The following is a 22770-nucleotide window of genomic DNA, read 5'->3' on the forward strand; positions in this document are numbered from 1 at the left end:
TACTTTTTCCTTTTCAAAACAATGATCTGTAAATTTATAGTTACTTCTAAGCATAAAAAGCATGTATGTGAACTATATCCACGCTCTAAGAATACAAACAACTCATTGTCCACTGCCTTGCTCCTTTTGGAAGGTGCCAAAAATCATGTTTGTTCTCGTATGACTGAGTCTCCTGAGACTCTGAAGCTTCTTTCAGTCTCAACTGATGAGTGTGGATTGATCAAAGAAGCCTGAGAAGAGTTTGAACTCAAACAGGCCTCTAATTTCAATTCCCAATTCCTCCCATGATATTAGTCCATGCAGCAACAGATCTGAAAATGATTTGAAAGTGTTTTTGAACCCAAAAAATGGCTGGTTGTACCTTCAGACTCTCCCTGTTCAGAGTTTGCTTCAGTTTCTGCAAGACATCCAAACCTGGTTTCTCCTCATACTGAAAGCTTCTTAGAACTATTCTGTAAAGCTTCTCAGCTGATTTTTGAGTGTGTCGATTCACCAGACAAGTCATCTTTTTGGTTGCTGTTGTTGGTGAGGATCTGAATGGACTTAATCCCAAAGGGAGTCAGACGTTGCCACTGCTTTTTCAAAAACTCCTGAAAGTTTTCCTCAATTCTTCTATCTTGTAGGGTGGATCTGACCCACTCTGTTGTACTTCTTATTCCTGCAAAACTTTTGGTACATTTTTTCCAGGGACTTGTTATATTCCATTCCCCAATCCCTTTTAATGCCAAAAGAAACCTAAGCACAGTTTGTTCTTTTTTTTTTTAAACTTTTCTCACTGATCCATTCAATATCATGTCTACCACGATGGATAAAACCACTTTGATAGTGAGAAAGCACAAACTGTTTCCTTCCTCTGTCCACCTGGTTGGGCCAGTGATCGAGTGAACCTTCTGAACCTGCTGCTGCTGCTCAAAATTGACTGTTTGCTTAATGAGCCTATTGAAAGCCATCAAGGGACTGACTTGGCATGCAGTCTGAATGATCAAGTCAAGGCAGTTTGTGCCATGATGCATATACAAAGCCAGTGACCATCAAACTGTATGTTCACAAAACCACAAAATCTACCAGTGGATTTGAAAGACATATTATCTTTAAGAAATTGCCAAAAAGATCGTAATTACAACAACCCAGTACTGTCAAAACAAAAAGAATTTTTGGTTTTTCACCTTTCCAGCTAGTGTTTGAACTCCTCATGTGACATGCTGTTCGCTTTAACAAAAACAAGAACGGAGACAACTGTGGAAACAAATGAAACACTGAAGCAGTCAATTATCCATAGTATGTGAGTCACCATTTATTTTTTATGAATTGGTTGCACATATTGATTCCATTTATCTCCTTTTTTTTTTAAAATAAATAATCAAAGAACTTAAACTTTTTTCTTTCTTTTCTATGATGTATGGCATTTTAACTGTCATACTGCACAGAAGACTTTCTTTTAAAACTTCTAGCTAAGGTTATGGTTTTGCGGTAGAGGAGCAGAACTTTATATTGGAGTGAAAACGACATCAATAGCTTCAAGCAAACTCCTCTCAAGCAAGACCTTATACGAACCATAAAAACCTTCAGGTCATGTTACGCATACTGCATCTAAAACATTCTGGCTCTGTTCCTGAGACATCCTGTGTGCCATCCATACTGGCTGAGTGCTGCAAAACAGGTAAAAGGGGGATGGATAGCGCAATACTTCCGACAATACAATTTCCTAACAACTGCAAAATCTCATTTTACACTGGAGGAGAGGAATAGTCTTCACAATGGGATAGCTGAATAGAGGAACGGGCATCATCCTTGGCTTTGAATTTGAAAAGCCGAAATGGATTCCCATCTTGCATCTCACGGCCTCACAGTTCTGCCGAGCGAGGTTCTGTATCGAACCGACAATAATTTGCAGGCAGTGCAGAGCGTCTTCTTGTTATTTTGTCCAGCACTCATACTCTCTAATAAAGGCGAAAATGGCAAACAGAAATCTTTTTAAAAAATGATGACTAAGATGATTACAGATGCATGTGATACATTAGTGGTGCGGGCTGGATAAATAACTATAACTACGTGAGCAAAAGTAATTCAACTACATTTCTTCTTTTCGGTTCTTCTCACTGGCAGGTGTAACAGGAGGTGAAATGGGCACTAATGAGAGGCTTCTGCAGCTGCACCCAGTTCCACTATGATTAAAAAACAGAGCCAGGCAGGCTTCATAGATCTGATTTAAAGAGTATATGCATGTTTCTGTCCTTGTATGTGCACAATCTATACATCTATCTGGCCTCTGGTGAGCAGGGTGTTACACTCTGTCCCTTACAAAAGTGTCCAATTCTTGCCCAGTTGACAATAATACTATGGCTCTGATGGTGCTAAGAGCAGGTATAGATCACATCATGGAATTGGTAGAACTGCATCGACATAATTGCTGCTCGATGAGCTTGTCAGGTATTTGCTTTGCTGAACTCACAGAAATCCAGACTCGGTAATCAGCTTTCTGATCACTATTTTTCTGTCATCTCATGCTGATGAAAACCTTCAGAGAACCTGCGTAATATGCATTTTGTAATGGCAGTATATCATTCCACATCACAGCATGATGATGATGATTATAGATTAGACATCGTACAAGAAGCAGATTCAGCTGAGCAAGATGACGGGTGAAAAATAAGATTTTTAGAGACACAAACTCTCTTCTCGCGACTGGGCTGAGGCAGGCAAAAGCCATTACTGATTTCTTTATTAAATCAATATGAGGAGAAGCTGCGTATGAAGAGAAGCAGACAAGATAGACAGATAAAACAACTTCCAGAACTCTATGTGGAGCGAAAAGAATGAAAAGCAGTTCAATCCCTGAAGTACTGTACGTCCCTGTTGACCAGGTCACAGCAAACGGCGGTTGAGCAAACTGTCAGTAACATAATTAGCTTTGTTGCTAATGAGACAACAAGTTCGCAAAGGGTTCTCTCTGGGTGCTCCAACTTCTTCTATCTAGCAATCTATCTATTCATCTGTCCATCCATGTGCAAAAAAATAAACAAAATATCAGCTTCTGTGCCATCATCATTCGTTACTGTTCTATAAATCATCTGGTTCCATCGCTGACACTAAGACCATCACTGAAAGCAACATATACCCTCTACAACTATACATGTGATTAGCTGGAAGAGCCTACTTATGTGGGACAAAGACCACAAGAAGCCATAAACATTTGCATAAAACCAACACTGCAGCAAAATAGAACACAAATAATAAATATTCTCACGAGCACAGATTCCTGTAAATAATTTAGCAGTACATATACAGTATTTAGCTCATTTTGTGCCCAGGTGTGTACTTTTGTTTTATCGTGCTGTCGATAGTTGCACAGAGCTGTAAAATCAGCACTATTGCCCAAGGCAAATTTCCCATAGGGGACAATAAGTATGTTTTAATCTTACTTAATAACACATATAGTTAAGACAATTATGGAAATCAGCATTGATTCTGTGCTTGAACTGGTTCACATCCGTTTGTCTTAGTGGCTTACGTCACAGCTGCCTTTGTGTTCTGTATTATGCATCTGTGGCTGAAAACAACATCATCAGCACAGGACAAATGTCCAGAGTGCTGACTATGTTTTGTAAATTAATTAATTATTGATTGAAAATGCTGCATTAATTTAGAACACTATTCAAATGTACTACACCCACCCTAACAGTGGATGCAAATTGAGGACTGGCCTTACGTTTGTATTGCTACTGATCAGTTAAAAATCGCCTCAATCAACCCTGACCTCGATTGGACTGACACCAGAACATCTCCAATTTACACCAGATCCTGTAAAAATGAGAAGCCATTTGTGATTCTGCTGCGATCAAGAGTTGCGTAACAAAAATGTAGGGACTTCACAACTGAACTGCAGTCTGTATTTAGACAGAGTGGAGAGGAGACAAATGTGGAAGCAAATAAAAAACAGAAGAAGTAAAATATCTTTAGCATGTAGAGCCAGTTAGTCTTCTATCATCTATTGTTCTGCTGCTCATAACATTTGTGGGCACTTGGAAAAAACATTGCACGTTTCCTTTTTAAAAAAAAAAACTCTTGGGGGCCGAAAACTAAGAATATTCAAATTTAATTACATTTAATTAAATTATTTATGTATTTATTTTTGCAATTTTTGGCATCACCACTTTATTACAATGCTTGTTACAGACACTATCCTCTCTTCTAGCCCTGGCTGTGCTGTTTCCACAGAGGGGAAAGACTTGAACAATGAATCCGCATGGAGTAAAAATGTAAGAGGAGCAATAAACGTTCAGAAACTGCTTGCACTCTGAAAAGTTATTCTAGGGTAATTTTCCCACCAGTTAATTAAATGCATGGCTGGGATTTTATTTTTTTTTTAAAGAATAAAAAAAACAGTATTGTGATGAACTGGGCTGATTCAGTCATGGAAAAAACAATATTAGACCACCCTTGTTTTCTTCAATTTCTTGTTCATTTGAATGCCTGGTACTACTAAAGATCTTGAATAAGCCCCTAGTCTTGAATACAGTGAAACATCCCATCATACACACCTCTTCCAGGTATCACTGCTCTCAGGCTGACAGTGCCTGATAATGCTGCACCAAACACTGTTATACTGAACCTATAATCAAAGTAAAAGCATCAGGTATCACCGTCATGTAACTGCCATGTTGTCCTTTATGAAGAGAGCTTTCTGAAGTTCTTCCACCGAGCAGAACAGCGACAGTACAGAACTCCCGTGCGGCTGCGAAGATCTGGACAGCTGTAATTATACTGAAAATTGTGTTCATCACAGGGTATAATGTTCCAACTTTTTGTCACACTGCCAATCCTAGCCTCCTCTCACAATGCCTCCACTACCTGAACCTTTCTTCTTTGTTGTAGCTCCCTCATAAAGACGTTTCTATTTTAGTTCACTTGTGCTTCTGTGTTTTTCAAGTTTCTCAGTAGAAAAATGTATGAACTAAGATAGATACTACCTGTGTTTTACTGTGTGAAATCTCATACAAAGTCATGCAAAAACATCTCCATTCTCACACAAATGAATATGCATATTATCCTTGGCAATAAGCTGCTAGTTTTAACCATCTTTCCCTAATTTTATACAAATTTCAACATCCACGTTTCAGCATTTACAGACTTATCTGAAACCGTTTGAACAGCATTTTCAGTATAAATGTAAAGAGAACTCCTGCTAACCTTCATATCAAAAGCTGGACGAATAAAATTAAGAATGATTGGTGTGCTTCGGCACATTGTTTCTTTAAAGGTACTTTGTGCCAGTTTTTGCCTACTAGCAGAAGTGGATCTGTGTTTCGACTGTATGATTCACAAGCGTCACAATCGAGTTTCACGCTGCTCTGCTGATCTACAATTGATGTCAGTAACACACAAAGACAAGCAGGAACGTGCTCGTAAAAAGGCAGTGAAGAACACAACTGCAAGCTGCTAAGCATGGATGTAAACGGCGCAAAATAAAATACTCAGAAGATAAGTTTTCTAAATAGAAAAAGGGGAAAATGTGTTTTAGCGTCATGTTTCGGTACCCTGTCTCATGCGGTTCTGAAAAAGAAGATAAGTGCAAAATTTACATTTTACTTGTGTTAAATGTGTGCCAATAAGTCCTGAAGTAAATTAAAATAAATAGTAAAATAGTTATCTTTTAGGTCTGTTTGCTGCTTTTAAAGAGCTTAACTACAATGATTGTGCATTAGGCTCTAAATGTTTCCCAAACACACACGACATAGGCTACGTTCACACTGCAGGCTCAAGTGACCCAAATCTGATTTTTTTTTTTTTTTTTTGCCCCTATGCGACCTGTATCTGATCTTTTCATGACAGTCTGAACGGCACAGATCCGATTTTTTTCAAATGTGACCCAGGCCACTTAGATATGTGGTCCTAATTCCGATAGGCATCGTATCTTTTGCCATGCAGCTTCAGTCTGAACGGCCAGGTCACATTTATCCGACCTATACGTCATTGGTACATGACAAATGTCACTATTCTGCGTCTTCTGGCTGCCGAAGACATGTGTCTTGCCATGAGAGTGTTAAAAAGAGGCGCTCACATATGTACATAAAGGTTGCCCTTGTCATTCGAAAATTCTGAATGAAGTCCGCATCTGTGAAGCCTCTCACATCACTATCCCACCACACCTGGCTGCGACTCTGCACCCACACAGTTCTCTGGACTGACGTTGCTGCCACTGCCCCACAAAACGCCAGGGCCAAAATCCTGGCTCTCTTCTTTCTTGACCTTCTCCTTAAAACGATTAAGTTATAAATATGCTGGCTCCGGCTGGACAACAACTTTAAAATGGCCAGACACGCTCTACTGTTAGCGTCCATGTTTTCTTCCGTAAACACGGAACACGCTCTCTGCGTGTCGTTGTTGTGTCCTCTTCTGCACATGCAGGACGCTTTTGGGTCGTGTGAGGTTCACACAGGAGATCACATACAAGTCGCATTTAATTGGAAATGTGAACGAACTCGCAAAAAAAATCGGATTTCACAAAAAAATCGGAATTGAGCATTAAGCCTTAACCCAAAGCCTGCCGCTCGATACTGTGCCTGAACACCTCCTGTGGAGAATCACAAGGAACACTGGTGCTGCTGCACTCCTGTCATCAGGCTGCTCACTCTAAGCCCTATGGAAATTATTTAAGACTTAAAGAGCCCATATTATGCACCTCTACTGGTTCATAATTAGATTTTTGAGGTCCATGAGATCATGTTTTAACGTCCAAAAACACATTATTTTTCTCATCCTGTAGATTGCTATAGATACTTTTCTATCTAAAATGCTGCATTTTAGCTCCTGTCTCTTTAAGGCTCTCTTGTAATAAGCAAAGGCTGCTCTGATTGGTCAGCTGGCCAACCAAAACCAGGTAATGTTGCTTCATAACCCCTATGGGTATAAGCAGAAAGACATAGTCCAAGTAGAAGCAGCTCTAGTGGCGGGAAAAAATGACAGACAGTGGGGTAACATGTTACCTATATTACACGTGTTACATGGTTACATTGGTAACTAATGGGGAAAAATGAACTTTAAACCAGGTGTTTCATGCAGTTTTGTGTTTATTGTTGAAAAACTTCCGATGGTGCTATGACTCCGGGCTTTGCAAGTTAGCAGACTTTTAACAAAAAAGCAGCTATAAAGCACGTTTTAAGGAAAGAAAGAACCAAAATGCAGAAAATGAGCCCTTGGAAAGGTACAAATACACATATAATACAATACAAACTTAACTTCTGATTGTTTACAAGAAAACTACACAAGCTAACTTTAAGCAAGTTGATATTACTGCCAAATAAATCCACTAAATTATGTTTTACCCTCAAAATGACAGTGCAGCATTACCTTTAAGTTCTCCTCTGTGTGCTGATTCAATAACTAATTTCTGTGTATCAAAGTGGCATATTTAGATTTTTATATTTTAAATTCCATGAAAAAATTCCCTTCCTAATTCTTTTCCACAGCACCATTCCACTTGGTTTACACTGACATGACAGTACGAAAACACATTCCACAAAAACGCTGTTCAACATATAAGTGTCATTTTCACTGTGGCCAGATCACCTTGGCCTTTTGTTAATGACAGATAGGATCGGGCTTTTGCCTAGTCGTGCTCATCTGCATCTCGGTGTTCTGTATCTGTGTCCTGAGTGGAGGTGGATGAGGTCTGTGTTCAGCGGGTGCATTATGTCCTGTTCTATTATGACTGCAATTTGTGTAATGGCCCTGTTGTTTAATTCTGTGAGGTTCAGTGTGGGAAGACTAATTATTTTGGCGGCTGTGGTGGTTTGGTTTTGTTTGTAAAAGTGAGCATGTTATAGAAGCAGATGGAGCAGTACAGGAGGACAGACTGGATGATGCTTACATACAGCAACAGAAGGGGATGGAGGCAACATGAAGTCCTAGTAATTTACAAATGTCTGATGAGAGTCTCTGGTGGCTTCTCTTTTGGACGGTGATCTGCTCAAAGGTGACTCTATCGTCTAGTGTTTTCCCAAGGTATTAATCCATACACACGTGGACAAAATTGTTGGTACCCCTCAGTTAAAGAAGGAAAAACCCACAATTCTCACTGAAATCACTTGAAACTCACAAAAGTAACAATAAATAAAAATTTATTGTAAATTAAATAATCAAAATCAGCCATCACTTTTGAATTGTTGATTAACATAATTATTTAAAAAAACAAACTAATGAAATAGGGCTGGACAAAATGATGGTACCCATAACTTAATATTTTGTTGCACAACCTTTTGAGGCAATCACGACAATTAAACGATTTCTGTATTTGTCAATGAGCGTTCTGCAGCTGTCAACAGGTATTTTGGCCCACTCCTCATGAGCAAACAGCTCCAGTTGTCTCAGGTTTGATGGGTGTCTTCTCCAAATGGCATGTTTCAGCTCCTTCCACATATGTTCAATGGGATTCAGATCTGGGCTCATAGAAGGCCACTTTAGAATAGTCCAACGCTTTTCTCTCAGCCATTCTTGGGTGTTTTTGGCTGTGTGTTTTGGATCGTTGTCCTGTTGGAAGACCCATGACCTGCGACTGAGACCAAGCTTTCTGACACTAGGCAGCACATTTCTCTCCAGAATGCCTTGATAGTCTTCAGATTTCATCGTACCTTGCACACTTTCAAGACACCCTGTGCCAGATGCAGCAAAGCAGCCCCAAAACATTACTGAGCCTCCTCCATGTTTCACCGTAGGGACAGTGTTCTTTTCTTCGTATGCTTGGTTTTTGAGTCTATGAACATAGAGTTGATGTGCCTTACCAAAAAGCTCCAGTTTGGTCTCATCTGTCCAAAGGACATTCTCCCAGAAGCTTTGTGGCTTGTCAACATGCATTTTTGCAAATTCCAGTCTGGCTTTTTTATGAGTTTTTTTCAGCAGTGGTGTCCTCCTTGGTCGTCTCCCATGAAGTCCACTTTGGCTCAAACAACCACGAATGGTGCGATCTGACACTGATGTACCTTGGCCTTGGAGTTCACCTTTAATTTCTTTGGAGGTTGCTCTGGGCTCTTTGGATACAATTCGAACGATCCGTCTCTTCAATTTGTCATCAATTTTCCTCTTGCGGCCACGTCCAGGGAGGTTGGCTACTGTCCCGTGGGTCTTGAACTTCTGAATAATATGAGCCACTGTTGTCACAGGAACTTCAAGCTGTTTAGAGATGGTCTTATAGCCTTTACCTTTAAGATGTTTGTCTATAATTTTTTTTCAGATGTCCTGGGACAATTCTCTCCTTCGCTTTCTGTTGTCCATGTTCAGTGTGGTACACACCTTTTCACCAAACAGCAGGGTGACTACTTGTCTCCCTTTAAATAGGCAGACTGACTGATTATGAGTTTGGAAACACCTGTGATGTCAATTAAATGACACACCTGAGTTAATCATGTCACTCTGGTCAAATAGTTTTCAATCTTTTATAGAGGTACCATCATTTTTGTCCAGGCCTGTTTCATTAGTTTGTTTTTTTTAAATAATTATGTTAATCAACAATTCAAAAGTAATGGCTGTTTTTGATTATTTAATTTTCAATAAATTTTTATTTATTGTTACTTTTGTGAGTTTCAAGTGATTTCAGTGAGAATTGTGGGTTTTTCCTTCTTTAACTGAGGGGTACCAACAATTTTGTCCACGTGTGTACATGTTGGAAGAATAATGATACAGAAAGTCACACTCTTCAAGCTGACAGGTTTGATTTCTTGGGGTTGTTACGACTGAAACATGGGAAGTGTGAATCTACATTCTGGACACCGTCATCTGCAATATTAAAGTGGAAATACCCAAATTGTGTGATTTCTAGCATCTGAAAATCCCAATTTTGACATGTTAACAATGCAAGGTAAAACTATTTTTGCTGGTATAAGTCTTTAAGATAGATATGCAAATAATACAAGATGAGTTAATGGTAATGAACAGCATAAATGGTTGTGGGGCCGTTCTGTGTTTCCAGTTCAGACTCTGGTTACATACTGAAATCCTCCTTCACAGCAGCGTGTTAAATACTGAACTTTAACCAGTCTGAGCATGTCAGCGGCGGGGCTTTCTACTCTGAGGTCTCTGCAGTGTGTCAGGCTGCGGGCAGGGTGGTTCAGACTTTGTGGTGTCAATGGTCTCCTGCTGCACGGCTACATAATGAGTCCCACTGTGTATTTCCCTCTTTACATCTCAAACCATGGCTGTAGGGCTGATGATGCTATTTTTTTTTTTATTATGTTCTTGTTCATTTTTCAGCAGGAAGTGAGTGGAAAAACAAGAACAGTATGGTAATGTGTTCACTTAACCTTTGAACGCCTAAAAGTAGCTTCTGGTTTGAGAGATTGTGTCTCTGTCTCATCTGCTCTGCTTTTTGTGTGCAAGTTTACAAGTACAATGGAGGAAACACCAGAAAATTAGCAGGTTATTTGCTGTTTGTTGTCTGTATATCATAGTTTTTTAATCTCTGAGCCAATCTGATCAGTTAAGATTTGTGTCTTTTTCCCCCAATGATTATTGCCTTTTGCCACAATGCACTGAGTGGGCTCCCCGGCTATATGTACTCAAGTCACGTTGCATTTCAGCAGCAACATGTTTATCACAGCAATCCCGGTTAATTCTGGTGGACTCTGGTGTGTGGCAGCCAGTCCATTAGGTGTTACAGGACACTGGTCGACTCTCGGCACCCTACGCTGCCTGTCCAATCCCCTAAATCCTTTGGAGAGCTTTGTGCTATCGGTTGTGCCAGTTGAGAGTGAAAATACTGTGGCTAATACCGCAGCACTGTAGCACCTAATATCCCTGTGTGAGGCAGGCATGGGTGATTTATTATTATCTAACGACGAATTTTACTATTGAGGCCAAGGTCAGTGGATCAAATGGGATTTGCGCTCAGTAAAATGTCAGCGTGATCCAGCAGCTGAACCCAATCCTTCGGTGTGATGATACAAGTGTACACGGGCCGCAGGAATACGAGCGTGTTCGCTCTCATTGAGCACAAATACACTACAGTTATGAAAGCTCGTATTAGCTGGATTATCATGGACTTTTCACTGGAAAACGACAACAAATACCTGCTGAAAACCTTGGTACCCAAAAATCCATCAGTGGGTTTCAAAGACTTTTTCTTTGTTAAAAAAGAATCCCCTAAAAAACACAACTTAACGAAACCAGAGACTGTAAGCACAGAAAGCTAAACTTTAAAATAGACCTTAATAGTTATGTCAATGATTAATCACTAACTGATTAATGCCATATTTAATAACATATTTGTAAAAATTTAGCTGATTGAAAACATATTAACTGATAAGGCAGAAGACAAAGGACCTCCATGTTCAGAAAATGTTTTTGTAGTTTAGCTGGATCAAGTAGGTGTAAATGTGAGTGTGATCGTTTGTGTCTATGTGTAGCCCTGTGATAGACTGGTGACCTGTCCAGGGTGTCCTCTGCCTTCACCCTAAGTCAGCTGGGATAGACTCCAGCCTCCATGTGACCCTAATTACGATTAAGCAGTCTATAGATAATGAATAGATGGATAAACAGTTTGCACCAGATCCTTTAAAAACAAAATAATGTCGTGCTCCTTGGTACATCTGAAAAGCCATGAATGACTCAGCTGTGACCAGCAGTCATGCAACAATAATTTTGGGTCGTTGTCATACGATAAGAAAGACTGAGAGAAAACTATAACATTCATACATCAAAAAATGCAGCATAGCTCAGAAAACAGTATACAGAAGTGCAAGTTGTTTTATGGTATATTCTACATGCTGAAACATTTTTCTCGAGTAATTGTGCAGAGTATGAAAAATGCAGAATTTCTAGACATAAAAATGTTGCTAGGCTAAGTCCAATCAGCTTTCAATAGCATGGGTCGTCCATTTTTGCCCTGTGGGTACTTAGAAATATGTTTTACGGCTTACTCCAATTGTTGTAAAAACAAATAATCAAAGAAATTGAACTTTCATTTTGTCTGTTGATATTATTTATGGCATTATCATTGTCATACTGTGCAGAAGACATTTCTGAGTTCTCTCTTCTTGTAGCTATTCTATTTCTTGTAGCACTATAGCTACAAGAAGCTCTTGTAACTTCTTGTAGCTATAGCTGTGCTGTTTCCAAACAGATTTCAACATCCCCTTTCAGCATTTGAAGGACTTTATATTGCAGAGAAAAATGAGCCAGAGTGAGTAGGAATGTAACAGGACCTGAAAAAAAAAGCTTAGAGTTCAGAGGGTTAGCTTCAGTTACTTAACTCACCAAATTCATATATCTACAGACTTGTATCTGTATGTGTTATAGTGTCCTTGATGGTGTAAACTCCTTCAGTTGAAGACCCATTCAACAAACTCAAGGTGACACACATTTTCCTACGTTACCAGGGTCAAACCTATCAGTGAACATCATAAAACTACTGTCCATTCTGAACAAATAAAAGCGTTCATAATTTCTTCCACTTCAACACATTCTCACAGTAAATTATCATAGCTATGTTGGTCCACATCGTAAAATCATCTTAATTTCACAATAAAAGCCATCAAATTGAGAGATACTCGTGTTTATTTTAGGGGACATATATACATTTGGATTTATTTACATTGTAAGTTCTCACTGAAGGTGTCAAACCTGAATGAACACATATTTAATTATGTAGTCAACAAAAAGTGTGAAATAAATCAAAACATGTTTTATATATTCGATTCTTAAAAATAGCCACCCTTTGCTTTGATTACTGCTTTGCACACTCTGCATTCTCTCGATGAGCTTCATTAGGTAGTCAGTTGAAACGTCTAGAGAACCGTGACTTGTACTGAACAGAAGTCCACATTTGGAGGTCGAAGGCGCAGATGGTGGCATAAATCGGTGAAATTTAATCTTGAAGACTTAAATTTGAGACTCATCTTGGATAGTTTTATAGCATTAGTCTTTCACTTCTCACTGTTGCTTTGACTTTTGCTTTTACTTGCTGATTTCCACTCCTTGTTTACTAGCATTTTCAGTCAATGTTTGGGTTAAGTTTAAGCACCAAAACTATTTAGGTGAGTCATGGTTTGGGTTGGAACACTCTGACGGTACGTGAAGTTAGGGTGACGGTTAGGATTAGGATTAGGCTTACCTGGTTAGTGTTAGAGGGGTGTTATTGAGATTACTTTCTGGTTATCGCAGATCAGAATAAATAAAAATTAACCTTCTGGCAAACTAGAGGGTAGAGAAGATCCCTATGGACCAATATGTTTGGGAATAATGGCCCTTATAATGTTCTAATGAAGTCCTAATCGGTGGTTTTGTTTTCGTTGTAAACCCACTTGGTTAGTTGTAGGTTCAATACATGGTTTGGGGTTTAAATAAAACCTGTTGAAACACTAAACCTCAAGCTCTTTTTTTCTTTCCTGTTACGCTGCCACAAGAATTGCTCCGAAAAAGCAAAACACCTCACAATTTACGACCTTTATGGTAAAATAATGCATTTAATTGCAATGTTGAGTCTACTTAGGTTACTTTGGAAATGTCATCCGTAATTGTTTTCACTAGGATGCACTCTGGCAATGTTAACTTGATGTAACTATTTTATCTTGTTTTTGTGCATGTTTACACTGTAATATATTTGTTGAAGTAGATTTTTGATTTGACATTTATCTTCTTGTAAAGCACTTGGTAACTTTGCTTTTAAAAAGTGCAACACAAATTGAATTATTGATAATATTCTGGTTGTTTTGTGCTATGAGCCAACGTAGCTATTTCATGTATTGTCCTTCTTACCTCGTACTCCACATACTCCTCCTCCTCCACCTCGTAGGAAACAGTTTGGATCTTAATGTGTTCTCCATCCTCCAGCAACTTGGCCTGAGGATCCTCTGTGCCGGGCGTCTCAGCTCCGGCTGTGTTGGACACCTCCTTGGCCTTCTTCTCTGTGAAAGTGGTCTCGCAGCACTCGCTTTTGTATTCCTTCGCCTTGATGCTGCCACTGTCCTCCTTGTACAGGATGAAGTTGGGCCTGTAGAAGGCCTCCACCGCCAGATGCAGCGAGGTGGCATCCAAAAACTGCTGGGATTTCATCTTCCCGTTGGTGTTGTAGCCTCCTCCGCTCACCACGTTGCCATTGCTCACTTTCCCTCCTCCTATTCCTCCGCCTTCACCCCCACCACCACCTCCTCCAGCAAAGTAGTTAATAATGTTTTCCTGGTACTGATTATTTGGGAATTCTCCCCCGTAACCATTGACCATGTGCTTACTGTTTTTGTCCAGCAATGGGTTCTGGAGTTCACTAAGATTCTCCATAACAACAGGGGTCAAAAGTTGAGTGGAAAGAGCTTCTCAGGGATCGCGAAGAGAGGGAAGAGTGACGTTTGAAACCTCAGTGGGTGCGTTTACTTCGGAGAAGGCGTGAATGGCATTTAAGCACTCTGAGATCTGCAGAGGAAGCAAACACAAACAGGGAGATGGAGAGGTTTTAGCGTCAGTGTAAAACTTGGAGGGAAAATTTTCCTTGACATCTACCCGCAGGTAACAGTTTACCCAACATTTGCTCTCATCAGATCAAAGTTGAGCTGTCGTTCCGGCAGCAGCAAACAACTTATACAGAACGCCGCTTGTCAGAAGCTGCACCCTGCAGACGACTCAATTAAGTTTCATTTGCTGCTGCGCTCCAGACGCATAAAGTAACATTCCCATTCACAAACGCACACCAAAGTACGAACAGCGGTACATCATAACATCTCCAGCTACTTAAAATATCTAAGCACACCATCTTTCGTCTTCTTACTGTGTTAATTTGATTGTTATCGCCACATTGTTTGGGTCTTATTAGGTGTCATCAAGGTGTCACTGTCTGATATGCATCAGTTCAGGTCTTCTGCACCTATAAAGCTCAGAGGGATGTAAAATTCCACACCTGTATAAATCTACAGCTGATACTTAGACTGAAATTACTTTGACACAGGTTGTAAATGTTCTTTATTGTGGGAATATATTACAGAATAGGTTGAAGGTGGGCATAAAAGCAGCAAGTAGAACTTGAAAAATAGTCTTTCTTTCTCCGTTAAAATGTAGCTGCCCAGTCTCAGGGTAATCTCGCTACACATCACTGTATGGATATGACTGCAGTGCATAAATATCTAGATATTAACATATCTATGCAATGATGAGTTTGTGAGTAATTCAAACAACAGTCATGGATGTACAGATGATGATGCTGGATGATTAAAATGCATGTAAATTCCAAATTATTTTACACCTCATCACAAGCGACTAGCATTGTGGGAAAGGTCAAGTCGCGCAGCTTAATTTGATTCGTCCTGCATCTCGCAGAAACAAATACTTCCAGAGCAATTTAGCAGAGAAGAATGAATGCGCAGAGTGCATCTGTCGGCTCTAAGGGTTAACTTAGACGACCAAGTCTGCCTCAATATCTGCTTATTAAAAGCTGACATGTTGCTATAATATTTTTGTGGGTTCAAGAAAAAAAACTGTAAGCTAACACGAAAAGTATGAAAGTACCAAAAGCTACACTTTGGCGACTGGCCACTCTCTCCAAAAGCGGATCAACTCCATGGACCTCCATATTAAAAATGTCCAACTTTACAGCAAGAATAAATGTGTTTACAGCCTAGTACAAAAAATGTTTTGGGCTCTGTAGCTATTTGCCTATTTTTAACAACTGTACAAGGGCTGAACTTCAACATAACTCATCTGTATCAATTTTATTTATTCTTAAAGGTATGCACACTTCACCTCTTTGCTTCTTTTCATGTTGTGTAATGAAAAATTGCTTTAATTGTTGAATTTTGAGACAAAAGACTCGGCTGTTGTTCAAAACAGAACAATATGTGTAACAGCTATGACAATATATTCATTTTTGTTAGTTAAATCCTGTGGTCAGTTTTCCATATCATATAAGAAATACTGAGTCCAACCTTCCAGAGACAAAAAAAAAAAAGCATTCTAGGGATGGAAACATATCTCCCATAGTGGACCTCAAGCGTTTTTCTCTGACCTCTTTTCTTGGAAGTTTATGTAACCTTCACACAAACATGCTGAGCTTGTAGAAAGTCACTCCACTAACATGAAGTAGTTATCCTAGCAACAAAAATATGCAGAAACTGATCATGCAATGGAAGGTAACATAAATAAATGATAAAAAGGAGTCGGGTACTAACAAGATAGTGATGGCTGGAGCTGCCACACTGCTGAAACCTATGGGTGATGTGACATCTTTATATAGTCAGTGATGGTGACAGATCATTTGTTAATAAACATAATAGTACATAACTTTATTTGCATTTCATCTTTCAAAACTGGAGTTACAAGGTGCTTAACAAAAAAAGCGGCAATAAAACATTAAAGAAGAATTGCCAAAAGCATCCTAAAACTTGATATAAATACAAAATGCCTCACTTCACTGAACCTTCAAAACCTGACGGCTGCATATTTATTTTTTCATCTTAGCTTGAATCCAATGTTACTTTAATATTCTATCCTTGCTTTTTGCTTTTTGCTTTTTTAAAAAAATATCTTTGTCAGAACATGATATCAGGTTTTAGGTGATATTTTAGATTTTCTCAAACAGTAAATCCTCTTTCTTTTTTGGCTCTACTCAGGACTAAACCACTTAATGAACAGCTATACTCATTACTCCATCAAGGAGGTGGAACCACGGTGGAGTAATGTGATGGTCGGCGTTGGTTTGTCTGTCTCTCTGTTAGCAACACTACTCAAAAATCAGTGAATTTGAATGAAATTTTTAGGGAAGGTTAGAAATGACGTCAGGCCCAACTGATTAGATTTTTGCAGTGATGCGGCTTATAGTCTGGATCCATAAATTTAACAATTTCAGCTGTCAGAAATGGTGTGACTCAGCAGCCTTGGTCGAGTACTGCGCTCTCTGAGTGCTTTTCTAAGTTATCCTTTTTAATTGGCAAATGGTGTCTAACTAAAGAAAGAACTGACTGATCTGAACATTTGGACCCAAAAAGGATGCCAACTAACCAGTATGTCTGATGAAGTTAAAACTGTCAATGATTTTGCAATTTCATTCTGTTCTCTTTGTGTAATAGTCACACTTTTTCTCATGTGACAACGCTCCATTTAAATATATAACAGTAACTACTGAACTGAACCCTGACTTTAAAAAATTACATCAAAATACCAAAATTTGCAATTGCATGTTTTTCCCAAACAATCCACTGCCAAACAGGTGACAGAAAATTTACTATTTTTTAAAAATAAATTTTACATTTTCAATTAATAATTGATTACTTTATGATTTCACATGCTGGAGATTCAGCCCTAACCCAGCCTGATTCAATAAAATTGTGCTAGTTGGAAGTCATTAAGAATTGCAAAAGACTTGCTCATGGTATCCCCTTGTTAGCTAAATCCCCATAATGCACTGCTTGCTACAACAAAAACGGACACCTCCAGCTAATCTCCAGTACTGCTGTACCACGTTCCCAAACATAAACATAAACGGTTACATAAATGTCCCATAAGTAAGCTGATTCTTATTACTAGCATTATAAAGCTCCATATTACAGTGGAATGATAGTATTTGCTCTGTGCTACCAGAGAGGTCAAGGTGTGTCATAGACCAAATATTGATTTATAGGCCTCGATCAGCTGTAAAGTGACACAAATCCTTTACCTTCAAAAGCATCCAAACCCAATTCTAGGCTTCTTTCCCTTTAAGCTATTTCCTCCCCGCAGAAATAAGCCCGAGTTTTCTGCTCTTCAGCTGTCACCCTTTACCTTTGTCTGATTAATCTGCGTTTAAAATAGAAATGCCAAAAGCAGATTATTTCTCGGGGTTGTGACCTCAATCGTGTACCGCTGGCGTACTGCTGTATCTCTGGATGCTTGAAGGTAATGTATTTTCAGCTGAAGACAACGAGATTACACATAATGTAAAATGGCATTGTGGTGATGGGATAAGGATAATAGATTGTTGGTTCACAGGTTAATCACTTGGACACTAATCACCTCATAGACAATCCCTACATTTTGTTTGTATGTTGATTAATTGTAGTCAGAAACCTCAGCTGATCTATATCGAATTTTTTTTCTCTTTACTTTAGGCTGATATATTCAGTGCTATGCTTTGATATAATCATCCCGGACATGGTACATGACTTTACAATAGTTGCTCAGGAGAAGAAATGAAAATATTCAGAATTTTTCTTCCTAATTTCTAACAATTTATTCAGCTGCAAACTGTAGGCAAACTTTGAGTCGATGCTCACACTGGACCAGACATGGAGTACAAAGCAGGTGGACTTAATCCGTGTCCTGAGGGGACCAGAGCTCCAGACTAACACTAGTTGCACTGGTGCATCCAAGTTTTCCTTTAGACACCAAATGTACCAAAAATGTTCACTGCTTCACTGACAGGAAGTCAAGAAATTCTAAACATTGCCTTATTTGTCAGTAATCCTTTAACACATATAGTAAACAAGAAAAGCACCAGAGAGCGCAGTACGCCACCGAGGCTGCTTAGTCATATGATTTACGACAGACAAGTCCCGATAAGTCCACAGCAGTCGATCTGTAGTAGGATTGCAATCACGTGATGTTCACTTGTTGTCATAGTTACAGTGACGCAATGCCGCTATCTCGCAATGATACAGAAATCTTACAAATCCATGGATCCAGACTATAGGCCACATGACTGCCCTGTCCATGTGTCATTTCTGATCTTCCCTAAAAATTTCATCCAAATCCGTTAGTCCATTTGAGTAATGTTGTGAACAGACAGATAAACAGATAGACAAACGCATGCCGATTGTCACATAACTCCGCCGCGTTCCTTGGAAAAAACATGCAGATTAATGTTTTTCTCTTTGTCATAAGAATAATCTGGACTTAAAAGTCAGCAAAATGTCGAATTATTGTCATATCTGACTTCTCGCTGCTTTGGTTTACCGCTGCCTGCTGGGGAAATGCTTCATTGAGGATTTCTGCTCTATTGTCCAAGTTGATTCAACTGTTTGCTTTCAGTAGTCCTGCAGCAAAAGCTCTGTTTCCAGCTATGCTTTAGCCAAATTCTGTACAGTAAAAGGAAGCATTACATTGGCTGTTTCTATCATATCTCAGGTTAGTGGTGTGGAATGGCCAATGCGCATGCAGACACTCGTAGTTTAGAGGAAGACAGTGTAACCCAGGTTGCTTTACACAGGTACAATTTACAGATGTCCCCTAAATGCCTCACATGCATCATGAGAAGCAATGGTTTACTAACGTTCCCTAAATCCCTTGAATGGATTGCGACTTGTTGGCTGTTTACAGAGAAGCCTCTAGTCTCCACACGGTTACATCAGCACAGACAGCCCAGTGACCAAAAATGATTTTGAAAACTGTGAAATAAGATGTTCTAATGTCAGATTTACCTCAGATGAAACAATGATTTTATCTACCTTGTTCACCCAGAGACACGGAGACAAATCTGCTTCATGCCAGGTGTAACCATTGAAAATGTTCACTGGTGCTTCACAGATTTTTGATCACACTAAAGCCCTCAGGACACTAATTGACAATCACCTAATCGCTCTTTTTGTTGTCATTTCTTCTCTTTATTAAATTATTCACCAAGGCTCTGTTCTACAAAGGCTCCCTTGTTTCAGTCTTTATTTTACAGTACAATCATCACTTCCTTTTTTAGATTCCCTGACTCCCTTCCCTTACTAACTTTTTGTGTTGCACTTTCCTCCCTTTCGCTTCCTCATTTTCCCCTGCAGTAGGGTTTTTGTTTGTTATACTTTTCATGTTTTCTGCCCTATGAATAAAATACAAGCACTGAGCTCCCAGACTTCCTGGAGCTCTGAAAGAACTGGACAGTCAACAAAGTCTTCATAGTTCCTCCCTGTTGGACCTCTTTCTTTTGAATATGCTGACATTGTTGTTGCACACAGTGCTCCTTTTGCTCCACGTATAGCTCCGGGGGTTTGCACAGTCATGCAGTTCGAGTGTGAGGATCTTGTTTGGGAGACGAGCAGGTGCTGAGGCTGCTTTCTGCTTTGGATGCTGCTGTTTCAGGATCTTTATGCCCTCTGACCCGGGTTGAAGCCCAGTGGTGGCATCTGCTTTGATAGTATCAGAAAATATCACACCTCTAACTACAAATGCGATCATTTGTTGCATAAAATTCGCAGCTGCCTCCCTGGTGGTGCGGATGACCATTCCGAGCTGGTTTTGTGGGCATCAGCTTAATTTATTTTTCAGTATTCAAACAGCTTTCTATTAATTGGCTCCTACAGTGTCAAATACAACTCTTACGCAACATACCGCATGGCACTTTCTAAAATGTCAAAGAAAATCACAGGACAGGCACTTCACTGAAATGGGCTACAAATAGCATGTGGAAATCAATAAATCACCGCTGCATTAATACTCGAGCACAGCTGTGATCGCCATAACCATGTGAGACCAACATCAGATCTGCAAAGACGAGCGGCTTCTGCTGGTTTCTACACCAAAGTTTAGAGTCTCACTCCCAACTTACCGCAGCTTCATCACGGCTCCTTTGGTGTCAGAATTGAAGAGTCCCCTTTGGAGTTATTATTTAGCATGCAGGGTAGTCTGACAGAGCTATAAAAATCCAGGAATGTCAGGAAAAGGAGCCGTGAGCCAAACGTTCTCTGCTGGTGTCGTCACTGTTGCCTCTTTTCAGGAAACAAGAGGTTTTCCTTGTAAATGTGCCTAATGTTGTGAAAAGGTGTATTTTAGCACAAACAACATCTTTGATGCCTGGACCTAACCTAACAACAATTAAATCCAAGACTTAAAGACATTATGGAGGGTGTTTTTTTTTTTTTGTTTAATTTGTCTGATTCACATAAAATGAATATACTGACCTTTAGTGGACTTGTATGTATGGTTTCTAAAAAATTTAAAAAAATAACTGTGGACATGGCAGGACCTGAAAAACATCAGCCAATCAACGCGCTCGGACCGAGGCATTTGGTTTGCTCCCTTTCCTGTCAATCAAAAATCTTCCGGCTCAGGCCTAGTTCCGTAGATTACGTACGCCTTGGACTTACGTGTTTTGTGTATGTGTTGCTTTGGTATAGCTTCGTAGTTAGCTGGCGACTTGTTTTGCTCATCTTTTTTTACATGATGGCAGATAAAGATCCAGGGGGACCCAGCCGTAAAAGAAAGCTTCACGAGTGCTATGCAAGTTTCTGGAGGGGGGCGTTTCTTCGTAAATGTTAAGAGGGGGGAGGTTAGAGGGGGGTGAGGGAGAGGTTGTATGTGCGCATGCGCATGCTACGTTCAAAGTCGTAGGAAATTAAATCTCCTCTAATGCCTTTAAGACACATAATAAAATGAAACTATGTGAAACAAGCCTGTATTGTAACCTCAGCCCCCTCAGTAAAAGTTTCATAACTACAGCTGCTGCCACTGTTCCAATATTCTGTCAAGGTTCTTCTAAAGTTTTGAACCCCACAAACCACTGGCATACATGTTTTAAGTGAAAACTATCTGTAGAGCTGCAAAAATACACCATAAATCTGCACCAGACACTGTAAAAACAGAATTGTCCATTTTTTTTAACATTCCAACCATCCTTCATCATATCACGAGTGACAGGAAAAAAACAGCCAAAGATAAGCTTAAAACTGTTACATTTCATGAAAGCACATACTTACATGGGTCGCCACTCAAAAATTCACCACAAATAACCAATTTGCACCAGATTTAGTAAAAAAAACAACAACTAGAAATTCTGCGCTGCTCTGCTCAACTGAGAATTCATTACCGACTCAGCCGTGACCAACAGTGAAAAATTCAGAGATTTTTCAGTTGAGATGCAGGCAGTGTTTCCACAGGGCAGAGAGGAAACGACAAGAGAGCTTGAGCGGAAAATCAAACGCACTGGATCAATAAAATAAATGAAGCATGGCTCAAAAAAGGTATACAGAGGAGCCAGCTGTTGAAAAATACATTCAGCATGGTGAAACGTCTTTGCAGAGCTGATGTGCAGAGTAGACAGAAAAAGTTTGCAGAGGCTGTTAAAGGTGTAAGTAGTAGAATATTTAGAGCACGTGGAGCCTCTTCTTTTTTCCAGTAACACCTGTAGGCACATGGAAAAAATGTACATGCTGCTTCCATTTTCTTCAATCTTATTTTCGCCTTTTTAAAAAAAAATGATTTACAGCGTAAGAACATTTTTGAGTTCCTGGTACATCCAGCCATGGTTGTGCTGTTTCCATAGAGGTGCAGGACTTTATATTACAGAGAAAAATGAGCCAACAGTGATTAAAAAAATATGACATGAGAAAAAAAATTACTCAAAGTTCCTTTACGTTGTATTGTATATCAGCATGGGTAGCACCAGCATTCATGTCCATCTTTTGCGCAACAGTATTTGATGCTCGACAACTAGAGTGGGTTTGGTTTGATTTGATATATAATCAAACCAATCTCTTTCTGTGATTTTGCTCCAAAAAGACCTAAATATTTAAGAGTTTCTCAACAGTGGCAGATGTCGGAGCCTCAGCAACAAATTAACATTTTGTTTTCTCTTCATTAACGTTCTCCAAACAGATCAGCGCTTCAGGTAATGCAGACGGATAAATGCTCATAAACTCTGACATGGTCTGAGGAAGTGGATACAATGGCTGTCGCTGCCTGAATAACTGTTCTGAAAAAACCAATTGCTTGCTTTTGCTGCTGTAAAAGTCCAACTCTGCACAAGCTGACAGCGGATTAGTTTTCGTGTCATTACTTAGGGAACGCTCTGAGAAATCTTTCCGGTGTTGTCATGCTTCCAAATACGTTGCCACCGTGTTGGGG

General features: G+C 39.5%; 1 protein-coding gene across 1 annotated transcript in view; it reads right to left on the reverse strand.

Annotated features, from left to right (window-relative positions):
• Positions 1–22770, reverse strand: part of syndig1l (synapse differentiation inducing 1-like) — a 70462-nt gene that overhangs the window by 44652 nt on the left and 3040 nt on the right. Inside the window, exon 2 of the mRNA XM_051960695.1 lies at positions 13747–14397. Within this exon, the coding sequence (XP_051816655.1) occupies positions 13747–14265 (519 nt within the window). The 5' untranslated portion in view covers positions 14266–14397. The remainder of the gene's footprint in view (positions 1–13746; positions 14398–22770) is intronic.

The sequence above is a fragment of the Acanthochromis polyacanthus genome, chromosome 16 (assembly GCF_021347895.1).
Source record: "Acanthochromis polyacanthus isolate Apoly-LR-REF ecotype Palm Island chromosome 16, KAUST_Apoly_ChrSc, whole genome shotgun sequence".
NCBI classification, from domain to species: Eukaryota; Metazoa; Chordata; class Actinopteri; family Pomacentridae; genus Acanthochromis; species Acanthochromis polyacanthus.